This window comes from Lemur catta, chromosome 3, assembly GCF_020740605.2.
Source record: "Lemur catta isolate mLemCat1 chromosome 3, mLemCat1.pri, whole genome shotgun sequence".
NCBI classification, from domain to species: Eukaryota; Metazoa; Chordata; class Mammalia; order Primates; family Lemuridae; genus Lemur; species Lemur catta.
Window position 1 is genome coordinate 34,129,931 of NC_059130.1, and position 18,661 is coordinate 34,148,591.

Consider the following 18,661-nt stretch of genomic DNA (forward strand, 5'->3'; position numbering starts at 1 on the left):
TCACCCACAGAGAGCCTCCCCTCCCCCATCTGGGAGGAGGTAGCTCCTACACACTCCGGGGCACCCCCCTCGGCACCACCAATGCTGGTGGCCTTGGCGTCCTACCCTTTTTTCTTTTGGTTTGGCGGGAACTCTCAGACCCGCCCAGCCCCACATGGGCCCCTTTTCACTATCCCAATTCAGGACATCTGGAAATTAGCTGGCTTTCCCGGCTCTGAATCTTTTGGATTCAGTGATGGGAAGGTAATTAGCAAAGCCTGGGGCTACCCGACAAGGGCAGGGCTCTGACACAATCGGAGAGCAGCACTACAACAAGAAGGCAGCCAAGGCGGAAATGAGTAGGGAAGGAACCCCCGCGCGAGTTTCCAAGGTACACGCAGGCGGGCTCGGCGAGACAGCGCAAAAAAGTGCGTTGTCGCCCTTGGCAGGAGTGCGCAACTTTCGCTTGCTCGCTCCTAGAAAAGCCAGCCAGGAGCAGTAGGAGGAGCCGCCCTCAGTAAAGATGACGGCAGTCACCGTTATCTGAGCGCAAGTGAAGGCAAGGCAGAGAACCCGGATGTTATCTGGCTCACGTTTGACAACCTCGCCAGCTTCCAAGAGGGCGGTTTCGCTGTGTCAGTAGGTGAGAAGCCCACACGGAGGCGCGCAGGAGTCACTTCCGCCCGGTTCTCCTTCCCGCAGTCGGCAGTCGGGGTAAGATGGCGGCGCTGAGGGCTCTGTGCAGCCTCCGGGGCGTAGCGGCCCAGGTGCTGCGGCCCGGGGCTGGGGTCCGACTGCCGATTCAGCCCAGCAGGTGAGACCGAGGGCAGCCCTCGACGCGCTTTCCTCAAGGCTAGGGTTCGTCGAGTCTGGGGACACTCCACGGGCCTGGTGAACCCCGTCCCGCCAGGAAAGAATGACCCAGGCCTGTGACCCTCTCGCCCAGGCCTGATTTATCGGTCTCCAGGATGCAGTGGCGCCCAGTCTGTCCGAGGGAGAAAAGAGGGTTTTGAGCTCATTCTGCCAGAGGTGATATCAGCGAAGTGGGAGACCCTGCCCCTGAACTTTAGTGATTTGAGTGCACCTCTCCTGTCTTACCTGAGCAGATCTCAGCCAAGGAAATAGAATACCATCTCTCTCCCTCTCTCTCTCTCTGTCTCTCTTCTCAGTCTTAGATTGACCTTGAATAAACACTTTTCTCATGTTCATACTTACCCGGATGGGAATATGAATATGATGAAAATATGAAGGAGCTAGTGTCTCCAGCCTTGCATGCACAATGGTGATGGATGAAGTGATTCCAGAAATAAGTTTAGTAGGAATGGTACCTCTAGAGTTCCAGCTTATTTTGTCAAAGCTACACTGTGTGCCAGTGGCTTGGCATTTAAGAATCTAGGACACCTTTCCCTGGTCCCACGTGAGAGTGAATGGGAACAGAGGAACCAGGCACTGTTCAGGCCCTTGGTCTAGGATCTGTCTTTTAACTCCTCAGAGGTGCTCGACAATGGCAGCCAGATGTGGAATGGGCAGAGCAATTTGGAGGAGCTGTCATGTACCCAACCAAGGAAACAGCCCACTGGAAGCCTCCACCTTGGAATGGTGAGTGTGCCCAGAGTTGCTGGCCCAACCCACACCCATCCCTGCCCCCAGATGATTTCTAAGTGCTCTTGAACTCTCTGTCTTAGGCAAGTTTTAGCTCCTACCCAGTTTATTTCTTTCACCATGCAATTCAACAAACATAATAATAGTAATAATAACCAGTGTTTGTTAGATGGGGAAGGACATTCCAGAAGGAAAGGAAGAGTAGGTCCCAGTCAATATCTAACTTAAATCTTTAGTATCAGCTTTTTCCACATTCAGTACATTTCCATCTCCCTCTGTGGACAAGATAGCTTTCCCCTTGGTACTCAGATGAAACCTACCTAAATACAAACCCTTTTTTCCCCCATCAAAACTAGCTCCTCCTTTTGACTTTTTGATTTTTATCAGTGGCATCCTTTTTAGTCATCTTTGGCTCTTTTGCCTCTCTTGCCCTCTATGTCTATGTCCAAGAAGTCACCAAACCATGTAGATTCTTTCATAATGTTTTATATCTGCTCACCTTTCCCTTTTAATTTCATTGCCATCACTCTTGTTCAGACTTCTCTTGTATTAGACCTTGATTATTTCAGGAGTCTGGGTTATTTTTGGGTTTCTGCCAATAATCTTGTTCCCTTTCCAGCTATCTTATACAATGTCATCACCTTCATCTTCTTCAAACATTATTTTACCATGCTCAAAAACCTTCAAAGACACTTCCAGTTACCTTTCAAAAAGTTACAGTAACAATAGCTGAATGCTTACCATTTGCTAAACATTTTTGTATGCATTATTTCACTTAATTCTTACAAAAACACTGTGAGGGTATTATCCCAGTTTTGAGGAAATTGTGGTGCAGGGAGACTAAAACTCGATCAGGAACACACAGGTGTGTTTATATTCAGGTCTGTCTGACTCTAAAGCTTATGATGAAGAATTTTTGAAAAATTTCAACTCTCCATTTATTAGTGAATAATACAGTACCTATTTCATAGCATTATTGTAAGGATTAAATGAGATGGTAATAACATGTAGTGCCTGACACATGTAAGTCCTCCATAAGTGTTATTATTAATGATATGTACTGATAATTGAACCCCTACCCCCTACTACCTCCCAACATTAATATTCTGCCTCTTGGGAAGTCCTGATAAGAGTTTCACAGATATTTACTTCTTTGTTTCTAAGATTTGTCCACTGTTGATTCCATTGCCTGGAATGACTCTGCTTCTCTATACCTATCTAAATCATTTCCTGTATTTAAGAGCCAGCTCAGATCCTACCTACATGAAGTCTTCACAGTGTTTTTTCCTGTCTTTAAATACATGTGGCTAAGCCACTTACTTTGTAACTTATAAATTTGACTTGTGTTACTAGTTTTTCACGTGTACTTATTTCCCAAGTTAAAGTGTAAGCTTCTTGAGGGTAAAAACCGTCATTTAGTAGGAGTAAGCATTAAGTATATGTTTCCTGATTGGTTGGCCATTCATCAGATACATTTGGAGGGCAGTATATCATTATAGTTAAGAGTGTATGGACCCTGGGTAGGGCGTGGTGGCCCATGCCTGTAATCCTAGCACTCTGGGAGGCCGAGGGAGGAGGATTGCTTGAGGTCAGGAGACCAGCCTCAGCAAGAGCGAGACCCTGTCTCGACTAAAAATAGAAATAAATTAGCTGGGCATGGTGGTGCATACCTGTAGTCCCAGCTACTTGGGAGGCTGAGGCAGGAGGATCACTTGAGCCCAGGAGTTTGAGGTTGCTGTGAGCTAAGCTGACGCCACGGCACTCTAGCCCGGGCAACAGAGTGAGACTCTGTCTCAAAAAAAAAAAAAAAAAAAAGTGTATGGACCCTGGAGCTGAACAGGTTCAATATAAATCCTGGTTCTATGACTTACTAGTTTTGTAATCCTGGAGAAGTCAAAAAGCATGTGGCTTCAGTTTCTCCGGTAAAATGGAGATAATAATAGTACTTACTACTCATATGGTTGTTATAAGAATTAAATCAGTTAAAATAAGTAAAGTGCTTAGAGTAGTGCCTGACACATAATAAGACTATATAAATATCTATTATTATTTAATTTAATTTTTTATTGAGACAGTGTCTTGCTATCTGGCCAGGCTGGAGTGCAGTGGCTATTCACAGGTATGATACCACTACTGGTCAGCACGGGTGTTTTGACCTACTCCATTTTCAACCTGGGCTGGTTCATTTCTTATAAGGCAACCTGGTGGTCCCCAGCTCCCAGGAGGTTACCATATTGATGCCAAACTTAGTGCAGACACCCAGTTGGCATAGTGCACTCCACCCTACAACTCCTGGGCTCAAGTAATCCTCCTGCTTCAGCCTCCCGAGTAGCCAAGATTACAGGCATGTGCCTCTGTACCCCATATTGTTACTGTTATTAAAAAGGTATTCTAAGAGACATGGAAAGAGTGAGATTCATGATACCTCTCATCCAAAAGTTTAGATCTCCCCTTTTCCCCATCTAATGGTCTTCTGGTTATGTTGGCAATTAGCAAATTAATAAGGTTTAGATGGTGAGATGGAAGATCTATAGGGAGAGATGAACTCCTTGCTTTCTCTTGGGGGTTCCCAAGGGAATTACCACTTGGCTAAACTATTTCCTACTTCTCAGATGTGGACCCTCCAAAGGACACAATGGTGTCAAACCTGACCCTAAACTTTGGGCCCCAGCACCCAGCAGCCCATGGAGTCCTGCGACTAGTGATGGAATTGAGTGGGGAGATGGTGCGGAAGTGTGACCCTCACATCGGGCTCCTGCACCGAGGCACTGAGAAGCTCATTGAATACAAGACCTATCTGCAGGTGTGGTGGGTGAATAGGGGCCTTTTGACGGGATCTGGGGATGCTTTAGCTTGGGACTTTGCTGCCTCTGAAACTTCAGGGGAGGAAGGTGTTGAGAGGAGTAACTCATTGACGTTACTAGGACAGTCTTGGTTGGGAGAATGGAGGGAGGTGGCAAGGGATGCTTGAGCCATTGGAATTTGGTTTATTCAGCAGCAGTACTTTGGAGCTGGAGCTACACTCCCAGCTTCTCTGGCTGACTTTTGGCTGGCCCCTTTACCATTACTCTAGTGCCTCAGTTTCCCTGCTCTTGACACCAGTGCATCAAAGCCTGTGTCCCTGGGGGCAGGGAAAGAAGAGAGAGACGTCAGCTCTCTAGGATTAACAGCTGATTCCTGTATCTTCCAGCTGTCTAAGTTTGTTTTCAAAACACTCAAAGAGTCAGAGCAACCAAGAGGGGGTTTGTGACAGAGTTTGTCGTTTTTAGGAGAACTGTGTGACCTAAGTGGTGAGGGTCAGATTTGAAGGAGTTGAATCTGGTATGGGAATCTGTAGTTTTTTTCTTACTGTTTTGAATAAAGGTCCTGATAACAGAGGATTGTGGGTTAGGATTTAGAGCCAGCTCTGTGTCGGAGTGAACAGTGACTAGAATGTGACTAGATTCCCCTAGAGAGTCCAGGCAGTGATGGTTTCTGGTCCCAGAGTCCATGGGTTAACTCCTGTAGTGTATCCTGCGTCACAATGACATCAGGACAAGAACAGGCTGTCCCAAAGAGGGGCATCTTAGCTCCGCCTTCTTCCTGGAAGCTGAAGCTGGTTCAGCAGACAGCTAGAACTTAGCTTTTGTGGCATTCTAGAGGAAGGATCATTTCTACCCAATGCTCTCTCTCTTTAAATGCTTCATTCCAAGATACTCTTAAGATTGATTACCTTTCTCTTTCAATATATCAATTTTAAGAGGAAAGGGGGACTTAGAAGTCTGAAACATTCTTCTTTGACAGAGGTGTCACTCAACCAGGGGACTATGCTGTGCCAGAGCCAGCTCATACTGGCTTGTAAGATCTTGATTGTTAAATTTTCAGGAATTTTATGAGCCAGTTGTTGAACATGGCCATTATTAAGATTTAAACTGTATGAGCTTATGATTTAATATATATTAAAAACAAAGGCAAGAAATACTCACAACTCATCACTTATTTTAATACATTTTACTATGCTATGCCCTTGAGGTATTTACTTTTATTGTATCTGTGTAATGGAAATTTGTATAATGGTGTGCTATTCGTCCCAATGCTGCATTCAGTTACATAATTTTTTTTTTTTTTTAAGAGACACAGTCTCACTTTGTTGCCTAGGCTGGAGTACAGTGGTGCAATCATAGCTCACTATAACCTTGAACTCCTAGGCTCAAGTGATTCTCCTGCCTCAGCCTCTTGAGTAGTTAGGACTATAGGCATGTACCACCATGCCCAGCTAATTTTTTTATTTTTTTTAGAGACAGGGTCTTGCTTTATTGTGCAGGCTGGTCTTGAACTCCTGGCCTCAAGTAATCCTCCTGCCTTGGCTTCTCAAAGTGCTGGGATTACAAGCATCAGCCACTGTGCCAGGCCCGTTTATATAATATTGGTAGCTTAAAATTGGCCATGGTGGCTGGGTATGGTGGCTAGCACTCTGGGAGGCCAAGGCAGGAGGATTGCTTGAGCTCAGGAGTTGGAGACCAGCCTGAGCAAGAGCAAGACCCCGTCTCTACTAAAACTAGAAAAATTAGCCAGGCATCATAGTGTGCGCCTGTAGTCCCAGCTACTTGGGAGGCTGAGGCAGGAAGATCACTTGAGCCCAGAAGTTTGAGGTTGCAGTGAGTTATGGTTATACCACTGCACTCTACCTAGGGCAACAGAGTGTGACTCTGTCTTAAAGAAAAAAAAAATTGGCTGTGGCAGGAGCATTTTTACCATGAAAATTGGTGAACATGTCAAGTCAGGGTCCTTCCCCATCTTTGGAGAGCCAATTTTTAAACATTTACCAGCATACCACTGGTCATTGGGATATTTCATTCTGCCTTGCTGGGGCTCCTAAGACTAGAAAGGCTTATGCAGCACCGATTTCTGATGCCCACTGAGAGCAAAGCTTCCAGCAGCCAGACTGTGAGCTCTTGGGCCTGTTAGGTGTGACCCAGATTCCTCCCTCTTCCCAGGCCCTTCCATACTTTGATCGGCTAGACTATGTGTCCATGATGTGTAACGAACAGGCCTATTCACTGGCTGTGGAGAAGTTGTTAAACATCCAGCCTCCGCCCCGGGCACAGTGGATCCGAGGTATGCCCCAGCTCTTCTTCCTACAGCCCACTGTGAGCAGAGCACAGTGCCCTCTCCACCCCTTCCCCATCTTACAAGGGGCTTTGAACCCAGGCTTTGTATTCAGACCCCAGGCTCTGCCCAGGCTGCTCTATCAGCTTCTGTATCCTTTTCTTCACTCTGTCTTCACCTCTTGACAGTGCTGTTTGGAGAAATCACCCGGCTTTTGAACCACATCATGGCTGTGACCACACATGCCCTGGACATTGGGGCCATGACCCCTTTCTTCTGGATGTTTGAAGAAAGGGAGAAGGTATGAGAGGGAGGAAGAGATAGGAATAGGGAAGGAAGTACAGGAAGTAGAGAAGGTATGAGGAGACAAGGGATTAAAAAGAGAGAACACTTAGGGGGAGAAGGTATGTTTAACTTGGGTTATATTCGTAGGAACTCTGTCATGAGGGGTTGGTTGGGCACAAGAGGGCAAGGGAGTGGGCCACTGTGTTGTTGGACGTGGGGCCTGGGACTTTGTCACTAATTCCCAGTGTGTCCTATCAAGATGTTTGAGTTCTACGAGAGAGTGTCTGGAGCCCGAATGCATGCGGCTTATGTCCGGCCAGGAGGTGTGCACCAGGTGAGTGGCCCCCTGCTTCCCTGGACCTCCAGTCCAGGCCTGTTTTCTCTGTGGCCACTGGAGGGCAGTGCTGGCTGATGGAAACTAACCCTGTAGCCCTTGGGGGAGGGGTGCTGAGCTGGCTCTCCCAGGGGAAGGCTGTGCTGAACTCAATATCACCTCCATTTGGCTTCTAGGACCTACCCCTTGGGCTTATGGATGACATTTATGAATTTTCTAAGAACTTCTCTCTTCGTATTGATGAGGTAGAGGAGGTAAGATAGGAGTCAATGGGAAAAATTTCTCTTTTCCCCCAAGAAGGCTTTGTGGGGTTTTGTAAAGAAATATAGAGGTATTTGAAGAGTGTAATGAAGAATATTAACATGGCAGTTTTCTTGATCAACAGATGCTGACCAACAATAGGATCTGGCGAAATCGGACTGTCGACATTGGGGTTGTAACAGCAGAAGACGCCCTTAACTATGGTTTTAGGTGGGAGGAATACAACTTCTGTCCTTAGGGGTGGGAGTGGGAGTGGGGGAGTTCCAGCCTAATATCTTTGCTTCTAACAGTGTTTGGCACCCTCCTAGCCATACCCCGAGTGGGAGAAAAGGGGGAGATGAAGGAGAAATATGCTTCCTTATTTGGTTTGTGGAGAATGGCTCTCATGCCCATTATACTTTCCCCAGTGGAGTGATGCTCCGGGGCTCAGGCATCCAGTGGGACCTGCGGAAGACCCAGCCCTATGACGTTTATGACCAGGTCGAGTTTGATGTTCCTATTGGCTCTCGAGGGGACTGCTATGATAGGTAAGGGCTGGTCTTTTCTCAGCTCACTGTCCAGCCAGTTTCTCCTGCCTCACTTTTCTCTTTGTCACTTTCTTCTTTATCCTACTTCCCAAGATCTAAGGGAGCTCGTGAGTGTGTTAAACTCGGTTGATTTTCAAAGTTCTTTCATGTATATGGCATCTTATTTTACCTTCTGTTAACCCTGTCCTAGATAGAACTTGTTTTGGCTTCATTTTAGAGCTGAGAAAGCTGAGACATGTGAGTTAGGGATTAGCCTGGGATTATTGTGTCAGCACTGGCTGAGACTAGAATCTTCCTGATCTAGTGCTCTTTCTACTAGATTCTGAGCTTCAGATTCCGCTCCTGTTTACTGACCCTGAGTCAGATTTGCTACTGTCTTTTTTTTGTTGTTTTTTAGTCCATTTGACTCTCACCCATTCTGTAGTCCAAAAAGTGTCTAAGAGGATAATTAAAGAGGGAAATACTACAGGGCATGGTCTGAAAAATTGAGGAGAGGGTTTGGGGAAGGATCTAACTCTTTTAAGGTCAGCTGAAGGGCATCCTTCTTAGCCCCACACCTGCTCCTCTGACCGTTCTTCTCTTCACTCTGAGTCTGTCTCGTCCATTTCAGGTACCTGTGTCGAGTGGAGGAGATGCGCCAGTCCCTTCGAATCATCGCACAGTGTCTGAACAAGATGCCTCCCGGGGAGATCAAGGTTGATGATGCCAAAGTGTCTCCACCTAAGCGAGCAGAGATGAAGGTTGGCTGCAGGGAGAGGGAAAGCGGGGAATTGGAAGGGAGCTAGTGGCCGGGGAGGAGTATCCTTGGATTGAGTCCCACTTTTCGGTTTTCCTTTTTCAAAGAATTCACTGTATAAGATTCTTAACTTTCCATAGCTCTCCTCTTTTATTCTGTATCCTCTCTGCTTACTGACTTATGTGCATGTTTAGTCTCTTTGAGGGTTGAGATTATTTTCTGTGCTGGAGGAAGGCCTAGGAGACAGAGTTTGGATTTGGTTTATTGATGTTCCCTGTTTTCTCTCTGCAGACTTCCATGGAGTCTCTGATCCATCACTTTAAGTTGTATACTGAGGGCTACCAAGTTCCTCCGGGAGCCACATATACTGCCATTGAGGCTCCTAAGGTGAGGAGAGGAGGGCAAGGAAAAGACTATATGTGGAGTAAGTAACTGGAGAGAGATGTTTAACAAAATCCTCATTCATCAGTGAGAGGACAGGAGGGCATGAATAGAGAGGTTTTGTTGGCAGAGAAAAATGTTCTTCCTATTACTGGAGGCACCTAACCTTCTTCCTTGGACAGGGAGAGTTTGGGGTGTACCTGGTGTCTGATGGTAGCAGCCGCCCTTATCGATGCAAGATTAAGGCTCCGGGTTTTGCCCACCTGGTAAGAACCAATATCAATAATTCTAACTCCAATAAATTGATGCAATGATTTATCAACCTTGGTTGAGACTTTTATGAACTCTCTTTCCTTCTCCTTCCACCCTGCCAATCTTATCTAACGCTGTTGCTATCTCAATCTCCTCAGGCTGGTTTGGACAAGATGTCTAAGGGACACATGTTGGCGGATGTTGTTGCCATCATAGGTATAAGGACTATTGTGTAGTAACAGTATCCTAGAGAAGGGGGTTTGGGACTCCCATGGGGGATGGAAACTGAACACTTCCTGTTCAGCATATAGACTATGGGCATGTAGTCAAGTCCTCAAGTCACCTGAGCACAGTAATGAGTTGCGTATCTTTGATAACATGACTTTTTTTCTTCATCCTCTGACTTCCTAGGTACCCAAGATATTGTGTTTGGAGAAGTAGATCGATGAGCTGACAAACAGCATTTGATCTCCTCTGCCTGTCAGCTTCTTCTGTGGAGCCTGTCCCTCACTGGATATGGGGCTGTGTGTGTGTGTGTACATGTATATGTACACTTAGCTGTTGAGCTTTCTGTGCATGTACTACAAAAGGAGAAATTATAATAAATTAGCCGCCTTACGGCCCCTAGGCCCAAACTTCTGGTATGTCTTTCTTGGTATCTTAACTGTCTTTTACTTTGATGGGAAACAGAATGTTCATTAACCCTCCACTTCTTCATTAGACTCAGGTCTTAGCAAAATTTTTTTTTTTTTTTTTTTTTGAGACAGGGTCTCACTCTGTTGCCCAGGCTAGAGTACAGTGGCATCATCATAGCTCACTGCAACCTCAAACTCCTGGGTTCAAGTGATCCTTCTGCCTTGGCCTCCCGGGTAGCTGGGACTACAGGTTTGTGCCACCATGCCCAGCTAATTTTTTCTATTTTTCGTAGAGATGGAGTCTTGCTGTTGCTCATGCTGGTCTCAAACTCCTGGCCTCAAGTGATCCTCCTGCCTCAGCCTCGCAAAGTGCTAGGATTACAGGCATCAGCTACCGTGCCTGGCCTAGGTCTTAGCAATTTTTCCAGCTCATCTCCACCCGCTTCTCTTGACTCTTGCCCTTTCCACTTCTCCATTCCCCGTACTGTCTTTTCCCCTCAGCTTCCCCCTGCCCAAACCTTCTCAATGCCTACACGAATTGGTAAAGTGCTCAAATGAAGTTCCTGGTGGGAGGGAAAGGGCTATAGTGGTGTCTAAGGGAAACTCCTCGAGGGGCAGTTTGTAATAGGGTAAAGTGAAAGATGGCAGGTACAGACAGCCTTTCCCAGGCATGAGAGTCCGTGGGTTAGGGATTGGTCATTGACAGGCTGAGGCTTAAGGGCCCAGATCTCCCAGCTTCCTTAGTTGGCCCTTCCGGGAGCCGCCTGCTCTACTGCAGGAAGGGGAAGGGGCCAAAGTGTGGGGGAAGGCGTGGCAGGAAGGGGGGAACTCTGTGGTCAGGGAGCTGCTTGCCGAGCACAGCTGCGCAGTGCTGTCAGAGCGTCCGATCCCCAGCCCAAGATGATTCCAGCAGTGGTCTTACTCTTACTCCTTTTGGTTGAACAAGCAGGTGAGAGGGTTTGGTGAGGGAGAGTGAGCTGGGATCCAGGGTTAAAATCAACGGCGTGTATCAAGGGGCCGAGTCAGGGACAGACGGAGGAAGGCTGACAGCAGGCAGGTGGACATAGGGCTACGATAGACACAGAGATTCTGAGGCTGGTCCTATCCAGCTCACACCCAGGGCACTAGAGTCATAGCTCCTTCCTTGTTGCCTTCATATCTCATTCACTTCTCAGGATTGATAGGAAGAGTCAGTTTGGCAGGGGAAGGAGATGGCTATATGGCATGAAGAGCTGGTCTGAGGAAAAGCTCCATTTCCCATGATCAGCATTTCCCATGGGGTACCTTTGGTCTTGTCTGCTGGGAGCCAATGTCTAGCTGGTTAAACATACAAACCGCCATTTAGGAAGGCAAGGATCTGTCTTGGTGCTTGGGAGTAAGGCCAGGGTAGTCAAGATAAATAGATGTGATTGCTGGTTCTGTGGGTCATCGCTAATGAACTAATGTCATCAACTGTCAACAGTTGATATGGGGGTGGGCAGCATGAGCTGCCCAGTGCTAGAGACTTGAACATCAGCTGAGAAATAGAGGCAGAAGTGGAAAGATTCCAGCAGCTCTAAGGCTCCAGTTACTCTAAGAACTTTTCATTTCTTGTTTCTTGTTCACTTCGGGTTGTCTATGCTGGAAAGTATGTGTGTGTGTGTGTGTTTCTTTTTTTTTTTTTTGGAGACAGAGTCTCGCTCTGTTGCTCAGGCTAGAGTGCTGTGGTGTCAGCCTAGCTCACAGCAACCTCAAACTCCTGGGCTCAAGCGATCCTACTGCCTCAGCCTCCTGAGGAGCTGGGACTATAGGCATGTGCCACCAAGCCCAGCTAATTTTTTCTATATATTTTTAGTTGTCCAGCTAATTTCTATTTTTTTTTTTAGTAGAGATGGGGTCTCGCTCTGACTCAGGCTGGTCTCGAACTCCTGACCTCCAGTGATCCTCCCGCCTCGGCCTCCCAGAGTGCTAGGATTATAGGCGTGAGCCACCATGTCCTGCCCTGTGTGTGTGTTTTGAAGAGAGTCAGTGGCAGCTGGGTTTAGGGGAGGAGGAGGTTAGGAAGCTTCAGGGAAATTGATGTACGTGAAAGAGAACGACTGGGGAAACGTTCCACCAGGCTAGCAGAGAAGGTGGGTAAGGATTAAGTTGGCCACTCACTGGTCTGCTGTGATGGCATGAGAATGGAGCAGGGCCACTGAGGCATAAAGGAAAGCACAGGCTTTGGAGGCAGAAGGCCTGGAAGTGAGTTCCAGCTCTGTCACTTAAACTCTGTGGCCCTGAATGAGTTACTTAGCTTTTCCGAGCCTTGGTTTCATCATCCATAAAATGGCGATGACATTGTTTCCCTCACAGGATAGTTTTAAGATTTATGCAATACCGTGTGTGTGAAAGAGCATTGTAGAATGGAAAGTACTTTACCAATGTCAGTACTTGACCAATGTTAGTCACAGGTACCCTATCAGTCCTTCTGTTAGGGGCCAGGAGCAATCTCCGGAGCCGAGACTCTATCTGATTGTTTATTTTTTTGTCGCCCTAGGGTGGAGTGCAGTGGTGTCATCACAGCTCACTGCAACCTCAAACTCTTGGGCTCAAGTGATCCTCCTGCCTCAGCCTCCCAAGTAGCTGGGACTACAGGCATGCGCCACCATGCCTGGCTAATTTTTCTATTTTTTTTTAGTAGAGAGAGGGTGTCTCACTTGTGCTCAGGCTGGTCTTGACATCCTGAGCTCAAGTGATCCTCCAGCCTCGGCCTCCCAGAGTGCTAGGATTATAGGCGTGAGCCACCGCGGCTGGCTATCTGATTTTTGACATTGCGTAAAACTTCCCCTCTTAGAGACCCAGACTGGGCAACAGGCAAAGTAGCAGGAGATGGAATCCATACAGCTTATGGTCATTCTCTTGAGCCTATGGTCATTCCCTAGCTTTGTGTGCAAGGCCAATGGTATCTATAGGCCTAGGAAAGTGGACTGTTTTTTTTTTTTTATTAGTCCATATTAAAGTGTCTTGTGGTGGGACAGAAAGCAATGAGGCTAAGGCTAGGAGATGACCAATGATAGAGTAATTGCCTTCCCTCCCTTCCCCAGCTCACATCCTTCCTGTCCAGCCCTCAGCCACAGGTCACAGGACTTAGTAAAGACACTTCTGTGGTTTCTTCACTGAAATTTGCACTGCCTCCCCCTTCCTTTCCTGCTCTGGGCTGAGGTTTTTGTTTCAGCCCAGTGGACTGAGATGGGCCCCTTGAGGTGGATGAAATACTCAATGGTGCCTGAGAAGCCCGCAGTGCTAAAAAGAACAGGTTGGGGGCTGAGGGGAAGTCCTCAACTATTAGTCCATGTAAGTCCTATCACAATAGAACCCTTCACGCTTCCTATCCTACCCAACCCTTGGGTGGGGGAGAAAAAAGAGAGGTAAGAGAAATAGGAGTCCAGGGAGAAAGGTAGAGTTTCTTCCCTTAGTGCCCCTGTCCTGCCTCCCAGAGCCCCTTCCCTTCTCTCCGCCAAGCACCAGGTCCTCCCTGATCCCCTGACCCCATGGGCACCCTCTGTCCCCTCAGCGGCTTTGGGAGAGCCTCAGCTCTGCTATATCCTGGATGCCATCCTGTTCCTGTACGGTATTGTCCTCACCCTGCTCTACTGTCGACTGAAGGTAAGGCTAGGCAGGGGGGAGGTGAGGGCTGGGAGAGGAAGTGGGAGGGTGGCAGCAGCATGGATTCAAGGAGAGGGAATAAAAGGGGAACCCCCACAAAGTTTGGAGGGCAGGGGGATGGGCCACTAACTTCCCCTTTACTGATAACATTTCTCCCACTCCAGATCCAAGTTCGAAAGGCAGCTATAGCCAGCTATGAGGTATGGACCCTCCCACACCTGCACGTTGACACCTTTATAGACTCTCAGCCCTTTTGGGGCTCTAGCCTGGGTTCAAGGCCTCTGGGAGGGCATACTTCTCAGGTGCTCATCTTCGAACACCTCAAAGGCCCTCCCACCTCTTCCTACCCACTCTGCCACCTAGCCAAGCCACAAGTAAAATATTCAGCTGGTGACAGGGAAGAATCAAGCATAGCGTGACAATGCATATGTGAGAGACTGTGTGTTGCGTGTTGTATGTGTGTATGTGTTCGTAGCCACGTGGGCAAATGTGTATTTATGTCTCAGAGCATCCTTGTGAGTGCCCTCTAGACCAGGGTGGCTAGCCACCCCTGGCCAGATCTCTCCCTGGGTGGGGAGATGCTGGGGGCCCTGAAGGAGGTGTGGGTCTCTAATACCTTGCTCCTTTCATCTCTGCAGAAATCAGATGGCGTTTACACGGTAAGTGAACCTGCTTCCGCAACCCAGGAAGTCAGCAGAAAAGGGTGGGATTTTGAATGACCTTCAGAAGGGGCAGAGTCTGTGGAGGTGGGAGGGGGCCTGTGATGGGCTCAAGCTCCTGATCATCCTTTAACTGCCACCTCCAGGGCCTGAGCACCCGGAACCAGGAGACTTATGAGACTCTGAAGCATGAGAAACCGCCACAATAGCTTTAGGACAGATGTGATCACATCCTCCTTCGGCTTCTAGTTCTCCTCCCAGTCCTTATGGTCGGCATCACATATGCCTCCATGCTGTTAATGCCAGCTGACCCTACCCCTATAATGATGCCACACCCCAGATTAATATACACCAGTGGTTCCTCCTCCCTGTCAGAGACTAATGCTCAGATGCTATTCATGGATGTTTATGTTCTAGTCTCACTTCCTTGTCCTACGCTTCTTCTTTTCCTCATGCCCATCTCCCACTAAACAATAGGAAGGGAATGCTCTCAATAAAGCTGCCATAGACTGGACTCCATTCATTCCTTTATCATGTATTTATTCAACCTCTACTAAGTATTAGGCTGGATACAGTTTCTCAGTTCCTGACCTCATAGAACTCACAGTCTAATGGACTTCAGGGCTGTTTTGCTCAACTGAAGGATGAATGTTGACTGTGTCTGGAGGAGGGATGAGACCTTTGACCCCCAGGTGCTCTGGGCTGGAGCTGGAGCAAGGAGTAATGTGTTGAGAGTCTAGGTACATTCCAAGGCATTAGAACCTAAGACATGGCTTCTGTACCCAGCATGGCCTTCTATGTCTGACAGTTGAACCAAGGTTAGGTTGTGGATGAGCTTGGCTGTCCAACTCCAAATAGTTGCCAATCCAGACAGGACCAATCCACATGCATATGGGAATGAGCATAATCAAAAAGCCAAACATGCAGAAGGGATGGTGTGACTAGGGCTGTGTGAAGCCCCTAATGGAAGGTTTCAATGGAACAATGAGTTTTCAGTGGGTTTTGGGGCAAGAGGGACCTTAGAGAGCCAGATAGGGTTAGTGGTGGGTAGGGCAAGGGGGAACAAATTGGATCCAGATGGGAGGTCATCTCCCCCTAGTGCATGGGTGGTGGCCAAGGAATCCCCCTGTCAGTGCCTGTCCTGTTTCCAGAGCTGCAAGGAAGCTCTGCCTGCAAGTATTTAAACCTCAGATGCTGCCAGTCCTACCTCTGCCCCAGCAGTCCTTTCAGAATGGGTCTAGAGTCCCCAAGCTTACCCCTGGAAACCCCCAATGCTGGACAGTACTTTGCACTGCATAGTGACTTATACTTCTCAAAGTGTTTTCCAGCTCGTTGTATCATTTGATCCAGTTATTAACCCAGTGAAGAAATTCAAGCTCTTTGAAGTTAATTAACTTGTCCAAGGTCGCCTTGCAAGTGACCGACTGAAATCTCTTTGTCCCTGCACATTTTGCCACATGAGAAAAAAGCAGATATTGGGAAAGAGAAGGGGAGGTGAGTAATCATGAATGGTGAAGGTCTAGAAGGCCAGATGAAGGACGTTGATCAATATATACAAGAAATTGTGGCCATCTCCAGTGTTTGAGGGGAAAGGTGATTTCAGATGAGATACGAGAAATGAGCCAGGGTAGGGAAGTTGCTCTTTCTTTGAGATGAGGTCTCACTAGGTTGCCCAGGCTGGTCTCAAACTCCTGGGCTCAAGTGATCCTCCCACCTCAGGCTCCCAAGTAGCTGGAATTACAGTTGTGTGCCAGTTGCCTGGTTTAGGAAAGTAACTCTTTTAAAGATAAAGCGGGGATAAACTTTGATTGGAAAATGCCTCATTTTCCCTTGCCCTACATTATGGGATTGTGAGTCTCTCCCCATCAACCTAGCCTGATTTTCATTCCATTTTGATTTAATCTAGGTATCACAGCTCCCAAAGTTTCTCTAGTCCCACGTGTCCACCGAGTTTGATACCTGTCAGGCCTTAAAGTGGCTCCCATAGCTACTAGTTCCAGGCTCTAAGATGCCTACCAGGCCAGTTCTAGGAATAGCACCTGGATAGTAGTGGGGGAGGGGCTTGGAATGGGTCTTCCCCAGAGTGTCCAGATGAGAGGTTTTGAATGCGGGAATCAGAGCCCTTTTGGGGAGAGGAGTGAACTGAGGTCTTTTATTGTGGGATGGGGGGAAACATAGTGTTGGCCTAGCTCAGAAGGGAAGGGTCTTGGGTGACACTTCTGGTTTCATTTTTTTTGGAAGCTTTCCCCTCTTCATAGAATGATTAGAAGGAAATTCTGAGGGGTGCCCTCATTTCCTGAGACCTCCACAAGTCTAGGGATTCTGTTTATGAATCCTCCATGCCTTTCCTAGTTCCATGTTCAATGTAAAGGCTCTTTAGTTCTCCACTACAGAGCCATTCCCAGGCCTGTAGGAGATTGCTTGCGCTTGGAAAAGAATCACCCTGTCATTTCCATCATTTGTCTCTTCAACCTTTCTCTACCTCTTCACACCCAAATCCCCCTCCTTTTAGAAGCAGATTTCTCTTTTTCCTTCCTCCTACTACTCCCGCATTCCCCTACTTTTCCCAGTCCCCCCAGACACACCAGGCTCACAGCTTGACTCCTGCAGCATTTATTGTAGCAAACAGGGATTAGGTAGAGGGAGGGGCTCTAGGCCTGGGCAGTGGGTGTCTAGAGGCCAGCTGGGGCTGGAAGACAATGGTCTGGACAGCTCACTGGGTGGAAAGTTGTGTTCCAAAGTCCACAAAATAGCTCAACAGTTTAACCAGATCAGTTCCAGCCTTCTTGACCACAGGTGTCAGCTCCTCCTTTGACTTTTCAAAGTAAGCCCTGGATAGGTGAGGAATTAGAGGTCAGCGTGAGAGACCCTAGGCACTGGCAGGGTCCATGGTGGTGGTGGGAGGTCAGAGCAGACTGACCCAGGTCCCCAAATTCTAGTGCCTGGTCCATCCTAGCATAGGATAGACCCTAGAGATTGAGATTCAAGGCCCAGTTCCCACTGCTCCTATCTGTCCAAGAAGTGTGTGGAACCTTTGGGTGATGAAGGAATTTTTCTCTCCAATTTAAGCCTAATCCTTGCTAATCCCCACCCCTGAGTTCAGTCTTCTGTGGGACCTTCCATCTTTCCTTCTTTCCCTCCCGAGCCCCCAGCCTCTGAACTCCTTTCCCTGAGACTTACTTGGCTTGGGCCTGAAGCTCCGGGGCCTTGACCTTCTCTACCAGGTCCTTGCTATAGTCAGTGATGCTCTGGAAGTACTGAGAGAACAGGCTCTGCAGACTCGGCTCCTCTGCCTGTCTCCGAACCAAAGCTCCTGTGCGCGCGCACACACACACACACACACACACACACTCACTCTTTTCAGCTGGGTTCACAGCAATGAATCCTGGCCTCCAGCCACACCTCTGCCAGTACCTTACCCCAGCTCTCAGCCCTCTCCCTAAAAAGATATCCAGGTAGGTCTTTGGATGGGCTTTCTGGGCTTTATTTAGAGACAGAATGATCTTCCTTTTGAGCCCTCAGGTTGCCAGACCTCAGCACAGTAGCACAGACAGATGGGTAGCTATGACCCCCAGCACCTTCTCCCCTATTGGCCCCTTTCTCCATATCACACCCACCTTCAAGTCTATAGATGGTGAGGAGCAGCACAGTCATTGCAAGCAGCTTCATGGTGGTGACAGTAGGGAAAGTGGCCAGAAACAAAGCTGGTGGCAGTAGGAGGGACACTGAAGCTAAATGGGCTTCAGCCCCTCCCCAGGGATCTCCCTAAGTAGGTGCCCACTCCAACCTGGTTCCCTCTCTTTCCACAATTAAAGTCCGGTCTTTTTTGGATGCTGCCCACACCTCTTATTCCCTTATCCTACCTAGTCAGCGTCTCTGTCCTTGGCATCTGTTCCTGGCCTGGCTGGAGGGGTAGGGGCTATATACCTGTCTCCTTACCCACCCCCAGTCAGATGACAGGAACTGTGGATGGGCTCAGTGGGGCAGAGGCCATGTTGGAATAAACAAATTGGAGGAATGGGGAATGGGGGAGGAGAGGACAAGTAAAAAGGGGCTCCATGATGGGGTGAGAGACAAGTGGTACAGGCCTTAATGGAGGCCAAGCTGGTATACTCCAGGTCTTTGGAAGATCCATTCTCTTGGGGTCTGGGGTGAGCAATCCTTGGATTTGAATGCAGAGGGAAGCAGGATTCCTAGTTATTTCTCTGGAAAGGTCTGATATGTCAAGCTCTCAATTCTTGGTATCTCTATCCCATTATGGATAGATTTCATCTCCCCAACCCTACCCTGCTTCA

General features: G+C 47.9%; 3 protein-coding genes across 3 annotated transcripts; 2 read left to right on the top strand and 1 right to left on the bottom strand.

The window, feature by feature from the left end:
- Positions 1–351: 351 nt before the first annotated feature.
- NDUFS2 (NADH:ubiquinone oxidoreductase core subunit S2) lies at positions 352–10,080 on the top strand. Its single transcript, XM_045547171.1, has 14 exons — positions 352–793; positions 1,472–1,578; positions 4,194–4,384; positions 6,558–6,678; positions 6,858–6,970; positions 7,214–7,288; positions 7,465–7,542; positions 7,674–7,759; positions 7,957–8,076; positions 8,687–8,816; positions 9,104–9,199; positions 9,376–9,459; positions 9,604–9,661; positions 9,857–10,080. Exons 1-14 carry the CDS (start codon positions 699–701, stop codon positions 9,892–9,894), a joined length of 1,392 nt encoding a protein of 463 aa, XP_045403127.1. The 5' UTR covers positions 352–698; the 3' UTR covers positions 9,895–10,080.
- Positions 10,081–10,890: 810 nt separating this feature from the next.
- FCER1G (Fc epsilon receptor Ig) lies at positions 10,891–14,885 on the top strand. Its single transcript, XM_045547172.1, has 5 exons — positions 10,891–11,029; positions 13,616–13,707; positions 13,872–13,907; positions 14,346–14,366; positions 14,513–14,885. The coding sequence occupies exons 1-5, from the start codon at positions 10,981–10,983 to the stop codon at positions 14,573–14,575; spliced, it is 261 nt and encodes an 86-aa protein (XP_045403128.1). The 5' UTR covers positions 10,891–10,980; the 3' UTR covers positions 14,576–14,885.
- A 2,078-nt stretch (positions 14,886–16,963) lies between these two features.
- On the bottom strand, positions 16,964–18,630 carry APOA2 (apolipoprotein A2). Its single transcript, XM_045547180.1, has 4 exons — positions 18,230–18,630; positions 17,984–18,070; positions 17,547–17,679; positions 16,964–17,197 (listed from the first exon to the last, which is right to left on the bottom strand). Exons 2-4 carry the CDS (start codon positions 18,033–18,035, stop codon positions 17,080–17,082), a joined length of 303 nt encoding a protein of 100 aa, XP_045403136.1. The 5' UTR covers positions 18,036–18,070; positions 18,230–18,630; the 3' UTR covers positions 16,964–17,079.
- Between the last annotated feature and the right edge of the window lie 31 nt (positions 18,631–18,661).

Excerpts from the sequence above, each read along its gene's own strand:
- APOA2 (XM_045547180.1), bottom strand. The coding sequence starts at position 18,035 with ATGAAGCTGCTTGCAATGACTGTGCTGCTCCTCACCATCTATAGACTT. Across the intron at positions 17,680-17,983 it reads CACCATCTATAGACTTGAAG|GAGCTTTGGTTCGGAGACAG; the intron begins GTGGGTGTGATA and ends GCGCGCGCACAG. Across the intron at positions 17,198-17,546 it reads GAGCTTCAGGCCCAAGCCAA|GGCTTACTTTGAAAAGTCAA; the intron begins GTAAGTCTCAGG and ends TCACCTATCCAG.
- NDUFS2 (XM_045547171.1), top strand. The coding sequence starts at position 699 with ATGGCGGCGCTGAGGGCTCTGTGCAGCCTCCGGGGCGTAGCGGCCCAG. Across the intron at positions 794-1,471 it reads CTGCCGATTCAGCCCAGCAG|AGGTGCTCGACAATGGCAGC; the intron begins GTGAGACCGAGG and ends TTAACTCCTCAG. Across the intron at positions 8,077-8,686 it reads CGAGGGGACTGCTATGATAG|GTACCTGTGTCGAGTGGAGG; the intron begins GTAAGGGCTGGT and ends CGTCCATTTCAG.
- FCER1G (XM_045547172.1), top strand. The coding sequence starts at position 10,981 with ATGATTCCAGCAGTGGTCTTACTCTTACTCCTTTTGGTTGAACAAGCA. Across the intron at positions 13,908-14,345 it reads CAGCTATAGCCAGCTATGAG|AAATCAGATGGCGTTTACAC; the intron begins GTATGGACCCTC and ends TCATCTCTGCAG. Across the intron at positions 14,367-14,512 it reads AATCAGATGGCGTTTACACG|GGCCTGAGCACCCGGAACCA; the intron begins GTAAGTGAACCT and ends TGCCACCTCCAG.